This window comes from Pleurodeles waltl, chromosome 1_1 (genome assembly GCF_031143425.1).
Source record: "Pleurodeles waltl isolate 20211129_DDA chromosome 1_1, aPleWal1.hap1.20221129, whole genome shotgun sequence".
NCBI lineage: Eukaryota > Metazoa > Chordata > Amphibia > Caudata > Salamandridae > Pleurodeles > Pleurodeles waltl.
In genome coordinates this window covers 283,216,309-283,235,160 of record NC_090436.1, presented here as the reverse complement: position 1 = coordinate 283,235,160, position 18,852 = coordinate 283,216,309, and the positions used below count along the sequence as shown (strand labels likewise).

At 45.7% G+C, this 18,852-nt stretch overlaps 1 protein-coding gene across 1 annotated transcript in view; it reads right to left on the bottom strand.

Annotated features, from left to right (window-relative positions):
• ITGA1 (integrin subunit alpha 1) overlaps nucleotides 1-18,852 on the bottom strand; it is a 795,992-nt gene that overhangs the window by 61,036 nt on the left and 716,104 nt on the right. The window contains exon 25 of the mRNA XM_069221693.1: nucleotides 18,116-18,229. Coding sequence (XP_069077794.1) covers nucleotides 18,116-18,229 — 114 coding nt within the window. The remainder of the gene's footprint in view (nucleotides 1-18,115; nucleotides 18,230-18,852) is intronic.

Genomic DNA, 18,852 nt, shown 5'->3' with positions numbered 1-18,852 from the left:
GCCACCTCGACTTGGCATTTAAAAGTACTTGCCAAGCCTAGAACTCCCCTTTTTCTACATATAAGTCACCCTTAATGTGTGCCCTAGGTAACCCCTAGAGCAGGGTGCTGTGTGGGTAAAAGGCAGGACATGTACCTGTGTAGTTATATGTCCTGGTAGTGTAAAACTCCTAAATTCGTTTTTACACTACTGTGAGGCCTGCTCCCTTCATAGGCTAACATTGGGGCTGCCCTCATACACTGTTGAAGTGGCAGCTGCTGATCTGAAAGGAGCAGGAAAGTCATATTTAGTATGGCCAGAATGGTAATACAAAATCCTGCTGACTGGTGAAGTCGGATTTAATATTACTATTCTAGAAATGCCACTTTTAGAAAGTGAGCATTTCTTTGCACTTAAATCCTTCTGTGCTTTACAATCCACGTCTGGCTGGGCTTGCTTGACAGCTCCTTGTGCATTCACTCAGACACACCCCAAACACAGGGTACTCAGCCTCACTTGCATACATCTGCATTTTGAATGGGTCTTCCTGGGCTGGGAGGGTGGAGGGCCTGCTCTCACACAAAGGACTGCCACACCCCCTACTGGGACCCTGGCAGACAGGTTTGAACTGAAAGGGGACCTGGTGCACTTCTTAGCCACTCTTTGAAGTCTCCCCCACTTCAAAGGCACATTTGGGTATAAAACAGGGCCTCTGCCCTACCTCAGCAGACACTTGCTGGAGAAGAAACCTGAACTAGAAACTACATCCTGCCAAGAAGAACTGCCTGGCTGCTCAAAGGACTCACCTGTCTGCTTTCTACAAAGGACTGCTGCCTTGCTGTTGGCCTGCTGCCTTGCTGAACTCTTGTCTGGCTGTGAAAGTGCTCTCCAAGGGCTTGGATAGAGCTTGCCTCCTGTTCCCTGAAGTCTCAGGACCAAAAAGACTTCCCTATTTCGCTTGGACGCTCCGTGCGCCGAAAATTTCGATGCACAGCTTGTGCCGTGGCGAGAAAAACGCTGCACACCTACGCTGATCGTGTCGACTGAAAATCCGACGCACAGCTTCGCAAGGACAACGCCGCCCGACCTCTAGAGGAGAAATCGACGCGACGCCTGCCGTGAGATTGTAATTTCGACGCGCAGCCCCGCAGAACGACTCGCAGCCGGAAAACAAGCAGGAAAATCCACGCACAGACCCGGGACATCTGGTAATCCCCGCGATCCACGAAAAGAGACTGTCCGCGCGCCGGAAAACGACGCCCGACTTCCCCGCGTGGAAAATAACGACGCAAGTCCGTGTGTGCTGAGGAGAAATCGACGCACCCACCCTTTTTCCACGCACCGCTTCTTTTGTGGCCCTCTGAGGAGATTTTTCCACTGTAAACCAGGTACTTGTGCTTGAAAGAGACTTTGTTTATATTCTAAAGACCTAAGACACTTTATATCACTTTTCAGTGATATCTCTACAATTTCCCATTGCAACTTTATTCTTTTTGACCTACAATTATCCTGATAAATATTATATATTTTTCTAAACACTGTGTGGTGTATTTTTGTGGTGCTATATGGTGGTATTGTATGATTTATTGCACACATACTTTACACATTGCCTTCTAAGTTAAGCCTGGCTGCTCGTGCCAAGCTACCAGAGGGTGGGCACAGGATAATCTTGGATTGTGTGTGACTTACCCTGACTAGAGTGAGGGCTTTTGCTTGGACAGGGGGTAACCTGACTGCCAACCAAAAACCCAATTTCTAACATTGGTGATCAGCGGTGAGGATAGGACTTGTATTTGTGCAGTGACATACAGTAGCTAAGTATTTCACTACCTACCCACAGTTGAAGGTCAACTTGGTTTTTATCTCTTTTTGCAAATCCGTTTTTTCCGGACAATTTTCAAAAACTAAATCCTCACTCAACATGTCTCTGACTGGGTCTCAGACAGGGGACTTTGACCTAGTCCAGTTGGATACATATACGGTCAAACAACTAAGAGGATTCTGCAGGGCATTGAGGATACCCACCCAAGGGGCCTCCAGAAAGGAGGACTTTCAAGTGGCGCTGAGGGCCTGGGTAGAAGCCCATTTAGAGGATGATGAGGAAGAGGAGTCAGAAAATGGCCCCTCAGAGGAATTTTCACTATCTGTGGATGGTGTTACCACTGCAATTGTGCACCCTTCCAGACCAGGGAGCAGTGTCTCTGTGCAAAGCCTGACTGCAGAGGAAAGGAGAGAAGAAAGGGAGTTCCAATTGCAAATGGCAAAACTGAAAATTGAGGCTCAACAGGAGGAGAGAAGGGCAGAAAGAGAAGCCAAACAAGCTGAGGCTGAAAGAGCAGCCAAACAGATTGAAGCTGAAAGAACAGACAAACAGATTCAAGCAGAAGCTGAAAGGGCAGCTAAACAAGCGGAAGCTGAAAGAGCAGCCACACAGGTGGAAGCTGAAAGAGCTTTGGCTGAAAAGAAACTATTGTTGGCTCATGAACTGAGTCTCAAGGAGCTGGAGATCAAGGCAAGACAGTCTGAATCCAGCAATAATGGTGTAAGCATACGGACAGGACCTGCTGGAGAAAAGAAGGTTTGTATACCCAAAAATGTGGTGCACAGTTTTATGGTGGGAGATGACATAGATAAATGGTTAGCTGCTTATGAAGTTGCACTAAGGGCTCATGAGGTTCCTGAAGGGCAATGGGGGGTAGCTATGTGGGGTTATGTACTGCCATTGGGGAGGGATACACTCCTCACATTGGATCAACCTGATCAAAACACATACCCACTTCAGAAAGCCATTTTACTTGCCAAGTTTGGGCTGACCCCTGAGGGATACAGTCAGAGGTTCAGGGACAGCACCAAACAAACCACACAAACATGGGTAGATTTCTTTGACTTCTCCAGTAAGGCACTGAATGGATGGGTGCGGGGCAACAAAGTAGCTGATTATAAAGGTTTATATGACTTGATTCTAAGAGAGCATATGCTTAATACTACTTATACAGAGTTGCGCCAGCACTTAGTGGATAGCAAGCTGACTGATCCCAGGAAGCTTGCTGAGGAGGCGGACCTCTGGGTTAGCACCAGAGTGTCCAAGAAGGTACCTGGGGGGGACTCCCACAAAGGTGGGCAGGGTTCCCAACAGAAGAAAGAGGGGGGAGATAAACTTGCAGATAAGGAACTCTCCAAAGGCCCCCAAAAGAATCCCCAGTGAGGGGGTGGCAACCCTTCCTTTTCCAAATTTGGGAAAAAGCCAGGGACATATGACAGGTCAGGGAAACCTAACCCCAAATGCATGGAGTGTTACCAGTATGGTCACTATAAAGGCGATCCCCAGTGCCCCAAGAGGGCACCGTCCACTACCGGACAGGCACCTGGGTTGACTAGTGTAGCGCTCGGGGGGGAGATGGACCCAGATAGCTTTGGGGAACAGGTAGAGATTTCCCTAGTGTCCCTGGGAGAAGGAAAAATGGTGCCCAAGGTCCACATGCCCAAAAATACTTCCAAGTACCGGCAGTGGGTCACCATTGATGGGCAGAAGGTGGAGGCTCTGCGTGACACAGGAGCCAGTATGACTACTATCAAGAGTCAGCTGGTGTCAACAGAGCAGATAGTACCTAATACATTCCACCAGGTCATAGTCGCTGACAATCGCGAGAGTCACCTACCGGTGGCTCTGGTTCCCTTTGAGTGGGGGGGGTCTCTGGTACTCTGAAAGTAGCTGTGAGTCCTGCCATGCCTGTAGATTGTCTGTTAGGCAATGATCTTGAGCATACTGCTTGGAAAGAAGTGGAGCTCAAGTCTCACCTGGAGATGTTAGGGTTACCTGAGTGGGTCTGCATGACCACACGGTCCATGGCTGACCGAGAGGGAAGTCAAGGGCATCTGGAGCCTGGAACGATGGCCTAGAGAGCTGCCAAGAGGAGGGACCAGGGGCACGGGAAACCGGCCCCAGAAGTTCCCCCAGTGGCTGACGGGGCTCCTGAGGAGGAGGCTCCCGAGCCAACTGGGGAAGACATTGCCACCCTAGGTGACTTACCTGAGCTTGCTGGCTGGCAAGTTGAGGGTGGAGCCACCAGGGAGGAATTCTGCAAGGCGCAGAAAGAATGTCCCACTCTAGAAGGTCTGAGGAAACAAGCCTCAAACCAGGCGGCAGGTGTCACCTCTGGCGATCACCACCTATATTGGGAGAATGATCTCCTCTACAGTGAGCGTAAGGTTCCGGCCTTTGGGGAAGCACGTACGCTGGTGGTCCCCCAATGTTACCGAACCTTCCTACTGGGTCTGGCTCACGACATTCCCCTGGCAGGACATTTGGGGCAAGGCAAGACCTTTAACAGGCTTGTCACCCACTTTTATTCGCCCAAAATGAGGACACACTCAGATCAATTCTGCAGATCTTGTCCTACTTGCCAGGCCAGTGGTAAAGCAGGAAAAAGGGGTAAAAGCCCCCTGATTCCCTTCCTGTCATTGGCACCCCCTTTGAAAGGGTGGGCATCGACATTGTTCGTCCCTTGGACCCCAAAACTGCCTTAGGCAACAGGTTCATCCTGGTTTTGGTGGACCATGCCACCCGTTACCCAGAGGCAATCCCTCTGAGGACCGTAACTGCACAGGTGGTGACCAGAACTCTGATGGGGATATTTACCCGTGTGGGATTCCCCAAGGAGATAGTGTCTGACAGAAGCACTAACTTCATGTCTGCATACATGAAGTCTCTGTGGGATGCGTGTGGTGTAACCTACAAGTTCACCACACCCTATCACCCCCAGTCTAATGGTCTTGTGGAGAGATTCAACAAGACCCTGAAAGGCATGATTGGTGGCCTCCCTGAGGCCATGAGGCGTAAGTGGGACGTCCTCTTACCATGCCTTCTCTTTGCTTACAGAGAGGTCCCCCAAAGAGGGGTAGGGTTCAGTCCCTTTGAGCTTCTCTATGGGTACCCTGTCAGGGGACCCTTAAGCATTGTCAAGGAGGGATTGGAGAAAGCTCCAAAGGCACCCCCTCAGGACGTGGTCAGCTACATGTTGGCCCTCCGCAACCAGATGACCCGCTTCTGGAAAGAGGCCCAAAGTAACCTTGAGGCCAGTCAAGAGGTAATGAAACACTGGTATGACCAGAAGGCCACCCTGGTAGAGTTTCAACCTGGAGACAAAGTGTGGGTAATGGAGCCAGTAGAGCCTAGAGCTCTCCAGGACCGCTGGTCTGGCCCATTTGAAATCAAGGAGCGGAAAGGGGAGGCCACTTACCTAGTGGACCTCCAAACCCCTAGGAATCCCCTAAGGGTGCTCCATGTGAACCGACTAAAGGCTCACTGTGAGAGGTCGGAGATCAACATGCTTCTGGTCACAGATGAAGGAATGGAAGAGGAGAGTGAACCTCTCCCCGACCTCCTCTCTGCCCAAGAAGGTGATGGGTCAGTAAGCGGGGTCATTCTTTCTGACTCCCTGACTCTAAACCAGAAAGGAGACTGCTATGAGCTGTTGGAGCAGTTCTCCCCACTGTTCTCCCTTACTCCTGGACTGACCCACCTCTGTGTTCATGATATTGACACCAGTGACAGTCTCCCTGTGAAGAACAAAATTGACAGGTTGTCGGATAAGGTGAAGGCCAGCATCAAGGAGGAGGTCTCCAAGATGTTGACTCTAGGGGTTATCGAGAAATCCAGTAGTCCCTGGGCCAGCCCAGTGGTGTTGGTCCCTAAGGCTACTGCCCCAGGTGCGAAGCCAGAACTCCGGTTCTGTGTGGACTACCGGGGTCTCAACTCAGTCACACGGACTGATGCTCACCCCATCCCCCGAGCTGATGAGCTCGTTGACAGGCTGGGCGCTGCCAAGTTCCTGAGTACGTTTGATCTTACTTCGGGGTACTGGCAGATCGCCCTGACTGAGGGGGCTAAGGAACCCCTGATGGCCATTACCAGTTCCGGGTGATGCCGTTTGGATTGAAAAATGCCCCCGCTACCTTCCAACGGTTGGTTAACAGGGTCCTAGCTGGCAAGGATGCCTTCTGTGCAGCCTACCTGGATGACATAGCTGTCTACAGTTCCAGCTGGGAGGAACACCTGCTTCACCTCAAGGAGGTGCTTCAGGCCCTGCAACAGGCAGGCCTGACCATCAAGGCTAGTAAGTGCCAGATTGGGCAGGGTTCCGTGGTGTACTTAGGACACCTAGTGGGTGGTGGCAAGGTGCAGCCACTCCAGGCCAAGATTGACACTATCAAGGCCTGGCAACCACCGCGAATGCAGACTGAGGTGAGAGCCTTTTTAGGCCTCACAGGATACTACCGCAGATTTGTCAAGGGCTATGGTACCATTGTATCACCCTTGACAGAGCTCACTTCCAAGAAACAACCTAGGTTGGTGAATTGGACCAAGGCTTGTCAGAAAGCCTTTGACGCCCTGAAGGAAGCCCCCGTGCTCAAGGCCCCTGACTACTCCCAGGAATTTATTGTGCAGACAGACGCTTCAGAGCATGGCATAGGGGCAGTCCTAGCACAGCTAAATGAGGAGGGCCGAGATCAACCAGTAGTCTTTATTAGCAGAAGGCTATTACCACGGGAACAGAGGTGGAGTGCTATTGAGAGAGAAGCTTTTGCTGTGGTCTGGGCACTAAAGAAGCTAAGACCCTACCTGTTTGGGACTCACTTCCGGGTCCAGACGGACCACAGGCCCCTCAGATGGCTCATGCAGATGAGGGGTGAGAATCCAAAACTCTTGAGGTGGTCCATTTCCCTACAGGGGATGGACTTTACGGTGGAACATCGCCCAGGGGTTGCCCACGCCAATGCTGATGGTCTCTCCAGGTACTTCCGCCTTAGCGATGAGAGCTCCCAGGAGGTCGGGTAGCTCTCCCCACTTTCAGCTGGGGGGGACACATGTTAGACCTGACAGCCTTAGGGTAGTCACCCCTAACTTTTTGCCTGCCTCCCTCCACTTTGTGGACACTGTTTTTGCTGGTTTTTAGACTCTGCGCACTTTACCACTGCTAACCAGTGCTAAAGTGCATATGGTCCCTCCCTTAAAACATGGTAACCTTGAATCATACCTGATTGGACTATTAATTTACTTATAAGTCCCTAGTAAGGTGCACTTTATGTGCATAGGGCTGGTAGATTAAATGCTACTAGTGGGCCAGCAGCACTGGTTGTGCCACCCACTTAAGTAGCCCCTTTTCCTTGTCTCCGGCCTGCCATTGCAAGGCCTGTGTGTGCAGTTTCACTGCCACCTCGACTTGGCATTTAAAAGTACTTGCCAAGCCTAGAACTCCCCTTTTTCTACATATAAGTCACCCTTAATGAGTGCCCTAGGTAACCCCTAGAGCAGGGTGCTGTGTGGGTAAAAGGCAGGACATGTACCTGTGTAGTTATATGTCCTGGTAGTGTAAAACTCCTAAATTCGTTTTTACACTACTGTGAGGCCTGCTCCCTTCATAGGCTAACATTGGGGCTGCCCTCATACACTGTTGAAGTGGCAGCTGCTGATCTGAAAGGAGCAGGAAAGTCATATTTAGTATGGCCAGAATGGTAATACAAAATCCTGCTGACTGGTGAAGTCAGATTTAATATTACTATTCTAGAAATGCCACTTTTAGAAAGTGAGCATTTCTTTGCACTTAAATCCTTCTGTGCCTTACAATCCACGTCTGGCTGGGCTTGGTTGACAGCTCCTTGTGCATTCACTCAGACACACCCCAAACACAGGGTACTCAGCCTCACTTGCATACATCTGCATTTTGAATGGGTCTTCCTGGGCTGGGAGGGTGGAGGGCCTGCTCTCACACAAAGGACTGCCACACCCCCTACTGGGACCCTGGCAGACAGGATTGAACTGAAAGGGGACCTGGTGCACTTCTTAGCCACTCTTTGAAGTCTCCCCCACTTCAAAGGCACATTTGGGTATAAAACAGGGCCTCTGCCCTACCTCAGCAGACACTTGCTGGAGTAGAAACCTGAACCAGAAACGACATCCTGCCAAGAAGAACTGCCTGGCTGCTCAAAGGACTCACCTGTCTGCGTTCTACAAAGGACTGCTGCCTTGCTGTTGGCCTGCTGCCTTGCTGAACTCTTGTCTGGCTGTGAAAGTGCTCTCCAAGGGCTTGGATAGAGCTTGTCTCCTGTTCCCTGAAGTCTCAGGACCAAAAAGACTTCCCTCTTTCGCTTGGACGCTCCGTGCGCTGAAAATTTTGACGCACAGCTTGTGCCGCGGCGAGAAAAACGCCGCACACCGACGCTGATCGAAGCGACGCTCTTGGGACGACCGAAAATCCAACGCACGGCTTCGCAAGGACAACGCAGCCCGACCTCTAGAGGAGAAATCGACGCGACGCCTGCCGTGAGATCGTAATTTCGACGCGCAGCCCCGCAGAACGACGCGCAGCCGGAAAACAAGCAGGAAAATCCACGCACAGACCCGGGACATCTGGTAATCCCCGCGATCCACGAAAAGAGACTGTCCGCACGCCGGAAAACGACGCCCGACTTCCCCGCGTGGAAAATAACGACGCAAGTCCGTGTGTGCTGAGGAGAAATCGACGCACCCACCCTTTTTCCACGCACCTCTTCTTTTGTGGCCCTCTGAGGAGATTTTTCCACTCTAAACCAGGTACTTGTGCTTGAAAGAGACTTTGTTTATATTCTAAAGACTTAAGACACTTTATATCACTTTTCAGTGATATCTCTACAATTTCCCATTGCAACTTTATTCTTTTTGACCTACAATTATCCTGATAAATATTATATATTTTTCTAAACACTGTGTGGTGTATTTTTGTGGTGCTATATGGTGGTATTGTATGATTTATTGCACAAATACTTTACACAGTGCCTTCTAAGTTAAGCCTGGCTGCTCGTGCCAAGCTACCAGAGGGTGGGCACAGGATAATCTTGGATTGTGTGTGACTTACCCTGACTAGAGTGAGGGCTTTTGCTTGGACAGGGGGTAACCTGACTGCCAACCAAAAAACCCATTTCTAACAGTATCCCTTCCTGCCTGAAACCAATCGTGCCTATAAAGCAGGCGCCCTTGCACCATGATGCAAGGGTGCGTGCGTTAGTTTTAGGCAGCACACAGTGCCCCACTGCTAGGAGACAGCAGAAATGTGGCATTGCTTAGCTGATATGGCATATTTCTGCTGTCTCCCTCATTCAACATAGGGCAGCAACTTCGCTTGCTGCCCTGTGTCGCGAGAAATAGAAGCCTATGTGCTGAATTGTTTTTTAAGTTACTTTTTTATTTAGAAGTTTTGAACTAAAAACCTGTACAGAGAAATGAGGACATAATTGGTAAAGTAGGAGGGACTACGTACTAATCTTACAAAAATATATTGCTTGCCATTATGGACTTGAACATGGAAATGAGCAGTACGATTGTGTTTTAAAAAGTATGGTAAGGGATCAACTTGCTAGAAGCTCATGATTAACAATGGTGCACTACCTGACTGATCATTCCCTTTCTTATCCTGTAATGATGTTTAGTACTTGGTGTATTGCTGTATTGTTTAATTGGTGCTATCAGGTGGTTTGTATTTCTAAGTCTTGATTGTTTCTCCCCCAAGTCTACCTCAGAGTGTGAAACAAAATCAGATTATTGTTGTTAATTTTGAAGAGCAATGTATATGATGGCTAAATGAAATGTAGCTTGTAATATGTGGGAAATGTTCTTAAATAGTGGATGGTAACATGTCCATTGCTTTTTGATAAATTTGTAAAGTGGACCAGGGGTCTCTAACTTTTTCTGTAAGATAAACTACTCATGTTCAATGAAATTCACCCTGAGCTCCTAATATTATTAGTGTTGTACTAGTGACCACATCAGACACAATTAGTTCCTGGCAACATGGATTATTGCCAGCAGTGATCATGCCAGTTTATAAGGCAAAGTTGTCAACAGTTAATGTAAAAAGGCTTTCCATTGTGGAATTCCTCTACATGGGTAATGCAAAGCAGCAATAGCTGCAATGCCCTTGGCACCAAGGTAATATTATTGGGTGCAATTTTCCCCAACGCTGCATGGTTTATCAGTCAAATATCAGCTTTAAATATAAATAGACGTACCATTTTTTTCCAAGCAACAGTTTATGAGTTCTGAAAAGACACACATTTTCATCTCAAATACACAAACTTTTAATCTTTGTAATACATATATCAATTCTAATTATGTAGGCTGTGCTGCACACAGGAGAGCTACTTATATAGCTGTAGAGCTACCAGTAGCTCACAAGCTACTCATTGAAGAAGCCTGGTGTAGTTAACACATTGAGGCATTGTGTTTGCATTCTTTAATACCTTGAATTTGATAAATTATGAATAAAAATAGTACATCTCTTTGCTGTTAGACCCTGCCTCAGTATGTTGTTGCAACCTTCGACCTGCTCTACCTTGTTGCTGGGGACATCGAAAAATTTGAGTGTCTGGCACTCATCTTGCTTCTTTTATATGTTAATGGATGGAACATTTGTCGGCAACTTTCTGGGAAGAACATGACCAAGATCAAATCCACCACTGTCCTGGCTCTGCTTTATGCAGACAATGCTGTTTTCGTTTCACCCCCCCAATGATTTAAGGATCTTAAGTGATAATTTGTGCACTTCATCGATCACCTATACCTTGACACTAATATATCCAAAACCAAATACTTGGTGTGTGGTCTTAGAGGAAGCAAAACGGGTCCTATCTGCATTAAGGGAAGTCATATGGAGCATGTTGGCAACTTCCCATATTTAGAGCTAATTTTTGATGCACAATTCTCTTGGTTGCCTCGTATATCGAACAGGAGTGTATGTTTTAAACATGCTGTTGGGGCTCTATTTGATTTTGAAAGAAGAGTAGGTAATAAACCAATTCAGCCCCTCCTGGAAGTTTGTGAGCATAAATGTTTTTCAGTCCTGACCTACGGTGCTGGTGTCTGGGGCTACAGTAAGGGTTCCAATTTACAGGCTGACGAGAATCGATTTTGCAAGTTATTGTTCGGTCTTCCTCCATCGACCACTTATTTCTTTCTGCATGATGAATTAGGTGTTTTTTATGTGGGTGATCAGATTAAGGTTAACCCTTTGTTGATTTGGGTCTCGATCTGGGCAAATAAGCATAGAATCCTTAATCAGGAGATTAACCTAGACTGTTTCAGTTGTGAAAAGGGTAATAAGATTCATTGGCTCAGGTGCCTTGAGGATAAAGTGATAGGCCAGTGTTGGACCTCTGCAGGGTCATCCCCAACCTTTTTGTCTTTTCCCTTCACTTTTTTCTGAATTCGTTTTTGCTGGCTTTAGTATTCAGAGCACTTTATCACTGCTAACCAGTGCTAAAGTGTAGGTGCTCTGTACTCTAAGCTTGGTGATATTGGCTTATCCACAATTGGCATATTTAATTTACGTGGAAGTCCTTAGTAAAGTGCACTATATGTGTACAGTGCCTGTAAAATAAATTCCACTAGTGGGCCCTCAGAACTGATTGTGCCACCCACTATAGTAGTCCCTTAAACATGTCTCAGGCCTGCCAATGCAGAGCCTGTGTGTGAAGTTTTCAACCGACTTGCTAGGCCCAAATCCTAATTTTTAGTACATGTAAGTCACCCCTATGGTAGGCTCTAGCTAGCCTCAAGGACAGGGTGCAGTATATTTAAAAAGTTGGATATGTACTTTTAAGTTTCACTTGTCCTGGTAGTGAAAAACTGCTACATTTCTTTTTCACTACTGCAATGTCGATCTCTCCCATAGGTTAACATTGGGATTACCTTGATACAGCCTTTAAGCGTAATTTCCAATTGGGAAAATATAGAAATTTAGAGTTTGGTGTCTGTGGACTCACAATTTAAAACCACAACTTATGGTGAAGTCAGATTTTAAATTGTAAGTCTGAAAATGCCACTTTTAGAAAGCTGTTGTTAGAAATGGGGTCTTTGGTTGGCAGTCAGGTTAACCCCTGTCCAAGCAAGGACCCTCACTCTAGTCAGGGTAAATCACACACAATCCAAATTATCCTGTGCCCACCCTCTGGTAGCTTGGCACTGAGCAGTAAGGCTTAACTTAGAAGGCAATGTGTAAAGTATTTGTGCAATAAATCATACAATAACATAGTATAGCACCACAACAATACACCACACAGTGTTTAGAAAAATATATAATATTTATCTGGATATTTGCAGGTCAAAATGATAAAAGATGCAATAAGAAAATGTAAAGATATCACTAAAAAGTGATATAAAGTGTCTTAAGTCTTTAAAAAGCAAACAGAGTCTCTTTCAAGCCCAAAGTACCTGGTTGGAGTGAAAAATCTCCGCAAAGGGCCACAGAGGAGGAGATACGTGGAAAATGGTGTGTGCGTCGGTTTCGCCCCTTCACACACGGACTTGCGTTGTTATTTTCCACGCAGGGAAGACGTCGCGTCGATTTCCGGTGGACGGGTCTCCTCTTTGGGTTGCGGGTTTTCAGACGCCCCGGGGTCTGTGCGTGGAATCCTGGGTTTGTTGACCAGCTCTGCGTCGTTTCAATGGGCGATGCGGGGAAATATCTCCCTCACGGCAGGCGCTGCGTCAATTTCCCCTCTGGAAGTAGGGCGCCGTTGTCCCAGGTGGGCCGTGCGTCGAAGTTCTGATCGCACCGCAGGCGCTGCGTTGATCTTTTCCTTGCGAAGTCAAACGGCGTCATCCCGGTTCGGCGTGCAGTGAATTTTTCACCGCAGAACAAGCTGTGCGTCAATTTTTTTGCCGCACATGGAGTTCAGTTGCAAGAGAGAAGCCTTTTTGGTCCTGAGACTTCAGGGAACAGGAGGCACGTTCTATCCAAGCCCTTGGAGAGCACTTCTGCAGAAAAGCAAGAGAGCAGCAAGACAGCAGGGCTACAGCAAGGCAGCAGTCCTCTGTAGAAAGCAGTCAGGTGAGTCATTTAGGCAGCCAGGCAGTTCTTCTTGGCAGGGTGCAGGTTCTGGTTCAGGTTTCTTCTCCAGGAAGTGTCTGAGGTGGTAGGGCAGAGGCCCTGTTTTATACCCAAATGTGCCTTTGAATTGGGGGGGACTTCAAAGAGTGGCTTAGAAGTTGACCAGGTCCTCTTTCAGTTAAATCCTGTCTGCCACGGTCCCAGTAGGGGGTGTGGCAGTCCTTTGTGTGAGAGCAGGCCCTCCACCTTCCCAGCCCAGGAAGACCCACTCAAAATGCAAATGTATGCAAGTGAGGCTGAGTACCCTGTGTTTGGGGTGTGTCTGAGTGAATGCACAAGGAGCTGTCAACTAAACCCAGCCAGAAGTGGATTGTAAGGCACAGAAAGATTTAAGTGCAGAGAAATGCTCACTTTCTAAAGTGGCATTTCTAAAATAGTAATATTTAATCCAACTTCACCAGTCAGCAGGATTTTGTGTTACCATTCTGGCCATACTAAATATGACCGTCCTACTCCTTTCAGATCAGCAGCTACCACTTCAACAATGTATGAGAACAGCCCCAATTCTAGCCTATGAAGGGAGCAGGCCTTACAGTAGTGTAAAAACGAATTTAGGAGTTTTACACTACCAGGACATCTAAACTACACAGTTACATGTCCTGCCTTTTACCCACACAGCACCCTGCTCTAGTGGTTACCTAGGGCACACATTAGGGGTGACTTATATGTAGAAAAAGGGGAGTTTTAGGCTTGGCAAGTACTTTTAAATGCCACATCGAAGTGACAGTGAAACTGCACACACAGGCCTTGCAATGGCAGGCCTGAGACAAGGTAAAGGGGCTACTAAAGTGGGTGGCATAACCAGTGCTGCAGGCCCACTAGTAGCATTTAATCTACAGGCCCAGGGCACACATAGTGCACTCTACTAGGGGCTTATAAGTAAATCAAATAGTCCAATTTGGTGTGATCCAAGGTTACCATGTTTAAAGGGAGAAAGCATATGCACTTTAGCACTGGTTAGCAGTGGTAGAGTGCGCAGAGTCTAAAAACCAGCAAAAACAGTGTCCAACAAGTGGAGGGAGGCAGGCAAAAAGTTAGGGGTGACCACCCTAAGGCTGTCAGGTCTAACAGTTGTAATTTTCTTACTTTAACCATTCTTTGCCTCTGCCTGTCTCTGAATACACTTCTGGGGTGGGGTGACAGTTGGGCTTTGTGCATTCCCTCTAGACAGTCACACACAAAGGAAGCTGAGGTATGCTACTTACATCCTGATGGCCCACCAACAGGCTGATGGGTCTTCCTAGGCTAGACTGCGAGGCAGGAGCCTATCCTCATTCAAATAGCTGTATAACCCCCTGTAGAGTGTTTGGAGCCAGTGAAGGAAGGGCAGGGGTCTTGTGCACGTCAAAGGCCTCTCTTTGAAGTCTCCACCACGTCAAAGTCACAACTGGATATACGTACTGGACCACAAACCCCACCAAATCAGTACACTTTTGGATCTGAGGACATTCTGCTGGAAGAAGGAGAGCTTTGCTGCCAGGAGGGACTGCCACTCTTCTGAACTGCTTTGCTGTGTTGGCCTGCTGCTTGCTGCTTCTTGGCTGGGAGTGAGAAGCACTGGACATGCCTCTCTACATCCTCTAAAGAACTCAAGTGACTTGAAGGGCTTGTTGGCTTGCTTCCTGTTCTGAAGTCTCAGGGCCATCAAAGACTTCCTGCAACCCTGCCCAGGTTCTGGACTATGTCAGCTGTGAGTCCTGTCCTGCCAAGATGTGCTAATCCAGTCCTGGGCCTTGAAAGGGGATTCTACAGCTGGTACCCTGCAAAATCGATGCATCCACGCTGTTGTTCCGATTAGAACCGTGGCATCCTCCTTAAACGCTGATGCATCACCGTTGCCGCTGAGGTCGAGGACTTTGCATAGCTGAATGAGTGTCTCAGGATCAACGCATCAGAACCAGCCCCGGCGCATTGCCTTCGCATCACTAGGCATGTGGCTTGACGACAACACATCGATTTCACCGCAAGGGGTTCAACACCGCACCTCAAGGACAGCGCTTTGACGACTGCACGGCTGGACAATGATGCATTTCCCAGACTGCGTGGATCTGAACGGAAGCGTCACCTTCGCATCATGTTCTTGATGCTGACACAACCCAGCATCTATGGGTCCCTTAGCCGGCCTGCCCTCCATCGTGGTTGGCCTGAACTTTGGATTTACCCCAGTCTAGCATGACCTCAAGTAAACTTCTTAGCGCTCTTGATTTCTAAGCACTCTTTTGCAGTTTATTCTTTAAAAACTCAAACCTCAATTTCCACTCATTGGAGTTTTGTCATTTTGCTCTTGTTTTACTCATAAACATATTCTTTATTTTTCTAAACTGGTGTGGAGTCTTTTTTTGGAGTCTTTTTGTTGTGTTTTCACTGTGTTACTGTAATTTAAGTTGCCTCTTAAGTTTGGCCTGACTATTCTGTGCCAAGCTACCAGAAGGTGAGCACAAGTTAATTTAGGGTGTCTATCTGACTTACCCTGACTGGAATTGTGGTACCTATTTGGACAGGGTGCATACCTCGGCCAGCTATAGACTCAATGTCTAAAAGTTAGCCAGATCTGTTTAAATGTTCATATCTGGTAACAAAAGCAGATATCCCAGACCTAAGAACTTATTTATGAGTTTCTATGAGGCATCCAGGGAGAAAGAGGAACTGGTGAAGCTATTGATGCGGGCTATGATTTTATTCAAACTTCACCAAATCTTGAATTATATTTGACATGTTTGAAGAACCCGTGGAAAAGGGTACTTTTAACAAAATTTCCACTGGGGACCATAATATTCCACCATAGGTTTCCCCAGGGCCAATATGATGACGTACCTGTTTTAATCAGTCCTTAGAGCAATTTGTTTTTTGTTCTAAAAACTATGATTTTTTACTAGGACATTTTTATAACCAGTTCTTAAGTATATGGATTTTATCAGCGAATTTCATGCTTAATCTTTTAAACAACGCTGTCTTTTATGTTGGAAACTTTCCGAAGTTGTCCCTGCATAAATATTCTTTTTACTGTTTTTAGATGTATTTTTATGATGTACTGTTATAATGATATTTCTGTACCCGAAGCTTGAATGATTATTCTTGAGTAATCAAATAAAATGTATGACTGAATGAGTGCGTTTTAATTGACATTTTCAGATCGTATGACATTTTATTCTACTGATGTTGTGCTTCACCTGTACAAATCACAATTAGGCTGGGGCCACATTTTTGTTATGCTGGTGTAATCTTGTGTATTTTCTGGCATTTTGAGTTATGTTTGCTATGCAAATTCCCAATATTACGGCATTACTCCACATTGCATAGATTCAAATAAACTGAGGTAAAAATATTATTGTGGGAGCATAGGAAAAACGACTGAACAGAACACCAGGGGCTGTTGTGTGTGGCACTTGTGTTTTTTTACAATGTTTTTTAGTTAGAAATGCGTCCTCACAACTATTTTGGACATGAGGATGCATTTTGTGCTACAATATAGAACCAAATGCCATTTTTGTATTCCACATAATGTTGTGTAACTTTGCAAAAGGAAAATATGAGAGCTTTGCACACCCTTTTCATGATGCAATTACATAGACACAGAAAAATGAGACATTTTATTAAAGAACATTCTCCGCAAGTTAACTAAGAGTTATTTGGGTACCGTGACCTGCTCTGTAAAACAGAATACAAAGTTGCTTTCTTATGAATGTGCAAGAATCCTCTGTCACAAATAGACAGCACACCAAAGTGGAACAAATGCATGCTATTAATAACATGTTATGTAGACATACCCTCTTAGGAAATGAAATGTTATAGCATTCTTTGGGGCCATTTTTTTTACTCCTGCCATTTTAAAAGAAAATTAGTGCAGGCATTTTGTATATTATGAACAATATAAGCCTCCCTTTCAACGAAGAGTGACAAACATTCAGAAAATAATTTTAAATGAGTACACATATGTTTTTGAGATGATTTCTGTATTCTGTTGGAACATTTAGAATGTACCTTGCTCTGTTTAGGCTAGTCATGTTGTCCCAGCCTAGTACCTCCCAACATGCTCCAAAATCACTTTGCTTTCAATGAGTGTGCCTTCTGAATATCGAAACCGCAATATCAATGGGACATAATATTGAGGACAAAATATTAAAAATAAAATATCAACAGGTTAGTAAGTCTAGATTTTCTATAACACCTTCACATCTATGTATCTATGCGGTGCATATATCTTCAAGGTATGATGATGTGAAGTTAGGAATAATAAATCTATTCTTCCCTATACGCACTTATGTTAGAAATTGGGTCTCTGATTGGCAGAGGTATGCACTGTGTCCAAGTAGGGGCCACAATTGTAGGGGCTGTCATCGGTGTCCAACTATCTAACCTCCAGGAAGAATGCCATATTTTTCTTTCTCCATAAATACTGCCACAAAAAAAAAGTTACACAGGAAAGCTGGAACCCTCTGATGACTTGCATCGTTTTTATTCACTTTCATTCTATTCACAGAAGTGCCCACATGAACACATGCAAATGTATACAAATTAGGCAATTCAATGCACATACTTCACCACAGACTGGTGGAGCGTTGCTAGCTTGTAATTGCACTTCACCTTTTTTTATCTATACAGATTTTATCCAGTGCATAAACACCTTACATGTCCTTAAACATCTTTCAAAACCCAGTTTACACACTTGGGGCAGACTTTGGGGGTACTTGCAATAGGTGTATAACTGTGGTTTAAAATCATTAGGAAGGCTTAAGAATATATGCAAACGTATGACTTTATGGGCATTCAATGTCTTCGATATGCTATAATCTGATACTGTGGAAAGTCCACCCTGCTGGTGGATTTTGCATTGTATTATATTTTATTTCAGGTGTAAATATTGGCAGATCTTGATTCTGTGAATTAGGATCCTGGAATTTGCCATTTCTGGCAACGGTATGGGAACCTAAGTTAATCCTGGGTGGGAAAATACTTCTGATGCCCATAAAAAGCAGTATATAGACACAAGTAGCACACTTTTTAATCTTTGGTCCTCTTTACCCTAATTAGTGTGAACACATAAATTGCTGGAGCACTGCCATATTGTATGAGAAATCAGTTGTATTTCTTAGCATGCACATTTCTGAGTCATAAATTAGCACACTCGATTCCAATATATCCTAATTCATAGGGTAGGTTTGCAGGGAACAATAAGGACAGTATAAAGGTTCAGTAGTATGATCAATACTTACAGGAGATGAGGAGACGTTGGTCAGGTACAGGATAAAGCTCCCACTTGGAGTTTCGTATGGAAATGAAATGAGCAGACTCAGAGCTGGCATGTGAAACTTTACATCTTTCTCAATCTGGAAGAAACAGCAGCTTTTATTACTAGCTCCTCCACATGTTTTGTTGTAATTTACGATTTCGAGCAACAGTAAATCAGTACAATTATTTCATTGTTAAAAGTATAAATTGCAGTTCGTAATGTACAAGGTTACTTAGAACCAGTCAAGACCTTGAACATTTAAAACGTAAAGGGTTTTGATAACCGTAGTTTTGCAACCTGTATCTCTAAAAAATCTTCGGAGTCGCATTCAATGAACCACAAATGAATCCATGCAAACCAATTACCATGCATGACAGCTGGATTCAACGGTGTGTTATGATCATAGCTCTCAACCTATTTTGACAAACACTTATCCACAGAGAGGACAAACTCAGTGTGCATTGACAGAGGTGGTTATTTAGAGTCTGGCGATTGCAGGACACCTCTATAAAATTGGCGGATGCCTTGTTTCATCTGCTCTGTTTAAAGACCATACATGGGATTATGAGTGTATAAATGGATAGACTATAAATAGAGCCCCCAGATTATTTAACATGGCGGCGAGGAACAGAAAATATTTCCCTTTTACTGAATGCTAAACACTGTCAGGTACAATAGAAATAATGTGTTACCTTATCAAAAACAATCACGTGCACACAT